A 4732-nucleotide genomic window follows, 5' to 3' on the forward strand; every position below is an offset into this window, starting at 1 on the left:
TTGCGGGGAGACCACTGTTTTTCTGCGACCATGCGCACGCCCCCTGTCTGCGGTATAAAGCGCGGCAATTATACCTCGCCGAAACTGCGCGCTGCGCGTGCCAGTGGTCATTGTTCTGTGTCGTTCGTGATCCCCTGCCCATTATTGTCCGTCCGCGTGATTCTATGCGTGATCATCGCGACCTAACTGCCCCGCAATAACCGTGCCCGACCTGCCCGATCACAATCTGCGACCTGATACCGCGGCACGTGTGTGTTTATTAAACAAATCGGCGGGATCGTTGAGTGCAGATGCGTGTAACATGTTCGCGTACATGAAGTTTGCGGCGCCATGCGCACGTCATGAAGACAAAGACATTGTGAAAGTTAACAAAATAAAATCTTTCAACAAGGCCAATTGGCATAAAAATAAATATTACAAAGTTCAGTGCGGGGAAACAAAATGCCAAGGGCTCATAATTTTCGTTGAAGGTAAGCTATATTTTATGTAAGTAATATAATATGTTTGAACGAGATTGTAAAAGCACATGGTTTTTCTACCATGTGCTTTTCAGTGAAAAAACAGATATTTGAAAAATGTCGTGCCGATTAACTTCCCGCGTAGCACACTTGTAAATATTAAAATTTTTTTGTAATATGTTTTCGACCGATTTTGACGAAGCATACACAGTTCCTGCTAGTTCTGACACATTAAATAATCTACGGCCTATATAAACAATTGTCAAAAACTAATTTGCACATGCCACAACCAGCAAATGTTTTATTGTGCAAAAGTAAAGTAAAATTACTTTTCATGCATTCAATTGAGAAGTTCTCTAGGACAGTTCTGATTAGAGATGGACATATATTTAATAAATAATTATTTAATTACTAATTACTTTTTTTAAATTAATTAAAATCAATGTTATTATTAATTACAAATATAATTACAGCCGAAGTAATTTGTATGTATTATTTCCGTATCCTCATTGTACAATTTATTGTACTTACAAATTAATATATTATTCTTGCGAATGCATACATATTTCAGATAGTCTGGAAGAAGCACAAGCTAAAATATGTAAGACGAAAAGAATAATAGTGCTAGCAAAAAACAGAATAGAAGAGGCCGACGATACCACCACAACGGATACCGATGCTGGCGCCATTATAAAGAATAAGGTAAGAATTAATTCCATGTATTATTTTTTATACTATTACGTATACAGGGTGTTCGATAACTTTGTCCCGCGCGATTTTCATTAAATATGTAGGAGATACCGAAGGTTTCAGACAATAGTTTCAGGATTCCTATAAGGAAAGAAAATGATACTAGAGCAGTTTTGTATTTAGAGGTCGTTACAGTTATTTCAAGGCAAATTATTTTATTTGAAAATAAAACCTTTATTTTTTATTATATCTTACTCCATACAAAAATACTATTACAACATAAGAAATTTGTTTTAAAAATGTGAAATTTATTGTATTAATATTAACAATTGAAATTTTGTTTAAATATTGTATTAAATGCGGTAAACAACGCCCCGTAAAAAATACACGTTTCTGAAACAAACAAACATATCAACTATGAAATGACTGAAATTGTGCTGTAAATATAGACAGTAATAATGCCGCCCCCCCTCCCCACGAAATACTGGCACTTTTATCTGAAATATTTCGTAGTATGTATCTCGTAGTATCCTGCAATTTAGTTTTTGAGAAAGTAGGGTGTATTTACAATAAGGCACCTAGGAGATAAAAATTTAATTCTTTATGTATTCTTGTAGAAAGATCAATCGGCAGACATACGAACCGCGTTGCACGCAAAAATAAAAAATATCTCCAAATCAGCCGGCGGTAACATGCGCGAGAAAGAAAAACTCTCATCACCGAAGCAGCTCATATCTACTACCGTAAGTACAAGTATGGTTACTAAATCTGTTTACTTGAAACGTATCTTTTTTAAAAAATGAGTCATATCTTGGATTCCAATATAAAAAATATTAAACTATTTTTAATGTATTAGTTTAGATCTTTAAAATGATGTTATGACATTTCCTGAATAGAATTTTGTTCATTACTTATGTAAGTTGAAAACCGATGAATTTGACGAGAAACGTTATTTTCATGCAATTAGCAGCCGAACTTTACATGCCATAAGAAATAATGAAATCCCCAAATGCGTAAATATATTAAGTACTAATTTCAGTTAATGTGAGCGTTATACGTTTCCGGTAAATGTAAATATAGTGTAATAATTAACTTTCGACTTTTTATCAGACAAACGAATCTCGGAAAAGAAACAACTTGGACTCCTCATCAGACAAATTGGCGAAAAAAGCCAAGCTCACTGCAGCCGTAAGTAGTTGTAATTCGTTGTTACAATGCACCAAGTAATACGATAAGTACTGTTTTTATAGTACATATGCTTTTTGCGACAAATCTGCAGCACGCGATTTGTGCAACGTTAAGTCTCATGCTAATCTCGAGAAAGAGTTAAAAGGCCAAAAGCTGCACCTTCTGGAGAAAGATGGCGAGATTAAACGGCTGACGCTTTTGTTAGAAGAGGCGACGTCATTAAATAATAATTTACAACATAAAGTAATTTCTTATTTCAACAAATTCAAAGGTAAACGCAAATCATATGCTTAAACTTTTGTTATTTGCAGGCTTATTAAAGCAATAATTCAATGCTTATAGAGTTACAGTACAGTTCTTTGTTAACTGCCAGCTTTATAAGGTAATTTGTAAGATGCAAATATGCAAGTAAAAATATATCGATTATAATCAAAAGATATTGCATCTGTCTTACTTTTACAAAATAATAATGTGCCTTGAAAAAACGTCTCTTATTATGAAAATAACAACATGAAATGTAGACAAAACGTTAATGAAATTGTCAGGTCATTTTTTATAATTTACTGTACTGTACATTCCCAACAAATTGTCATTATTGAAAAGTCCCTTTATAAAGCATTCAAATTAATACTAAAATTATAAAAGATATATATTTAATTAAATTCACATGTATATAGTTGTTTGTTTGTCAATGTATTTGTAGCCACAGCTGATAAATTGGACGAGTTAAAAAGTCGCAAGGGAGCCAATACACTGCCTGTGGGCTACATTCGTAAGAGCAACGGAACTGTAAGTCGCAACATACGCTGTTCTCTTTCCCAGAAACATCTGAAACTCGCTTATTTTATTTACTTTTTAGATCCACTTAGGGAGAGATATTTGGTTATCAACAGAGGCGTACAACTCTGCGGTTGCAAAGCCGCGATCGCTACAAATCGTAGTGAAGAATCTGGCCCTTGCTGTCTATGGACTGAAGACACTGATGGAGTCAAGTGTTTCAAGACATGTCAGCAACAAATACAGGAATAGGGCACCAAAGAAAAAATTAGACGACCGACGCATGCTGGCAATTCAAGGTACGAATATAGACAAATTTGTAATTTCATGTTTTCATTTGAATATTATTTGTGTGAAAAATATTAACTTGTATACAACCGCGACCTCTGTACAGACATATACCGATATTGGCTGGTAAACGAAAAAAAACTACCCGCAATTGAGGTAGATATTGAGTGTCGCAACGTACCACATTACATCAGTAAGAAAATCAGCGATCTTAATAGGGACACTGATAAGACGAAGGGAATTGTTGCTATTCGGAAAACTGTAAGAAAAGGTAATTTGCGTGCCAACATTTTTTGAATATAAGATAAAATCGGCATAATTGACTAATCTTGCTTTCAGAAACGATTCATGTTAATGAAAATGATAAAATTAATGTTTTAAAGAAGATTAGATTGAAATTTATTTTTATACGAATATAAACATATATATATAGTACAGAAATAAAGTGAAATAATAATATATGTGGTATATTGTTAGCTATATTATTACAGTGCGTGATTAATTGATTTATCTTTTTTTCAGAAGCAATCGATGTCAATGTGCAGGCCGTAACCGATGAGGCAGAAATCGAACTGCGCAAAGTCGTGTAAACGAGGCCGAGGAGGAAGATGTCGAGGTGGACGAAATCAAGGAGGAAGACGTCGAGGAGGAAGATGTCGAGGAGGAAGATGTCGAGGAAGAAGATGCTGTAAACGGTAATATGGAACTAATAATCTGAAATCTGAAAATAAGTACGCAGTCATATGTATTGTAACAAAAAATGACAAGCAATATTTATTAGTTTGTAAAAAAAAAGTGAAATTTTTGAAAATCCTGTAATAGCTTCTGAGTTTTCAAAAATCTGTAATAACTTCTGAGTTTTCAAAAATCTGTAATAACTTTTGAGTTTCCAAAAACTTGTGGCTTTAATTTGAAAAATCGTGTTTAGAGCTCGTTTCAGTACATGTAATTAAAATAGAAATCACCAATATATGTGCCTTAATTAGTAACATAGGTAATGATATTTTACGTAGTTGGGTTACAGAAGTGTTACATATTCATACCAATATGTGAAAATCTTATTATTATAGTGCTTGAAAGCAGCAGCGACTTGATGATGTCACAACGGAACAGCTTTTTAAACGATGATGACGGTAATGTGTTACTTGAAATAAAAATTTGCATAATTACAATTTATTTATTTATAAACAACACAATTCATTGTAAGAATATTGTTGTCATATAAATTATCTAAATAAATTGCTAAATACGCATATTCGTGTTAATTGCTATTCTTTTTCGTAATTATGTTTTAGAATGCAATGACAGGCAAAGAAACATCTGCGCAAATA

General features: G+C 33.5%; 1 protein-coding gene across 1 annotated transcript; it reads left to right on the forward strand.

Moving 5' to 3' along the window:
* Nucleotides 1-301: 301 nt before the first annotated feature.
* LOC112454982 (BEN domain-containing protein 5-like) lies at nucleotides 302-4119 on the forward strand. The gene is made up of 9 exons (XM_025016646.1): nucleotides 302-470; nucleotides 1030-1160; nucleotides 1766-1891; nucleotides 2259-2336; nucleotides 2451-2607; nucleotides 3040-3125; nucleotides 3196-3412; nucleotides 3508-3672; nucleotides 3962-4119. The coding sequence occupies exons 1-9, from the start codon at nucleotides 302-304 to the stop codon at nucleotides 4117-4119; spliced, it is 1287 nt and encodes a 428-aa protein (XP_024872414.1).
* The last annotated feature ends 613 nt before the right edge of the window (nucleotides 4120-4732 follow it).

This window comes from Temnothorax curvispinosus, unplaced genomic scaffold (genome assembly GCF_003070985.1).
Source record: "Temnothorax curvispinosus isolate PA1 unplaced genomic scaffold, ASM307098v1 QBEX01005617.1, whole genome shotgun sequence".
In the NCBI taxonomy this organism is placed as follows: domain Eukaryota; kingdom Metazoa; phylum Arthropoda; class Insecta; order Hymenoptera; family Formicidae; genus Temnothorax; species Temnothorax curvispinosus.

Coding starts and splice junctions, on each gene's coding strand:
- LOC112454982 (XM_025016646.1), top strand. CDS start 302: ATGTTCGCGTACATGAAGTTTGCGGCGCCATGCGCACGTCATGAAGAC. Junction 471..1,029: donor GCTCATAATTTTCGTTGAAG/GTAAGCTATATT, acceptor TACATATTTCAG/ATAGTCTGGAAGAAGCACAA. Junction 1,892..2,258: donor AGCAGCTCATATCTACTACC/GTAAGTACAAGT, acceptor ACTTTTTATCAG/ACAAACGAATCTCGGAAAAG.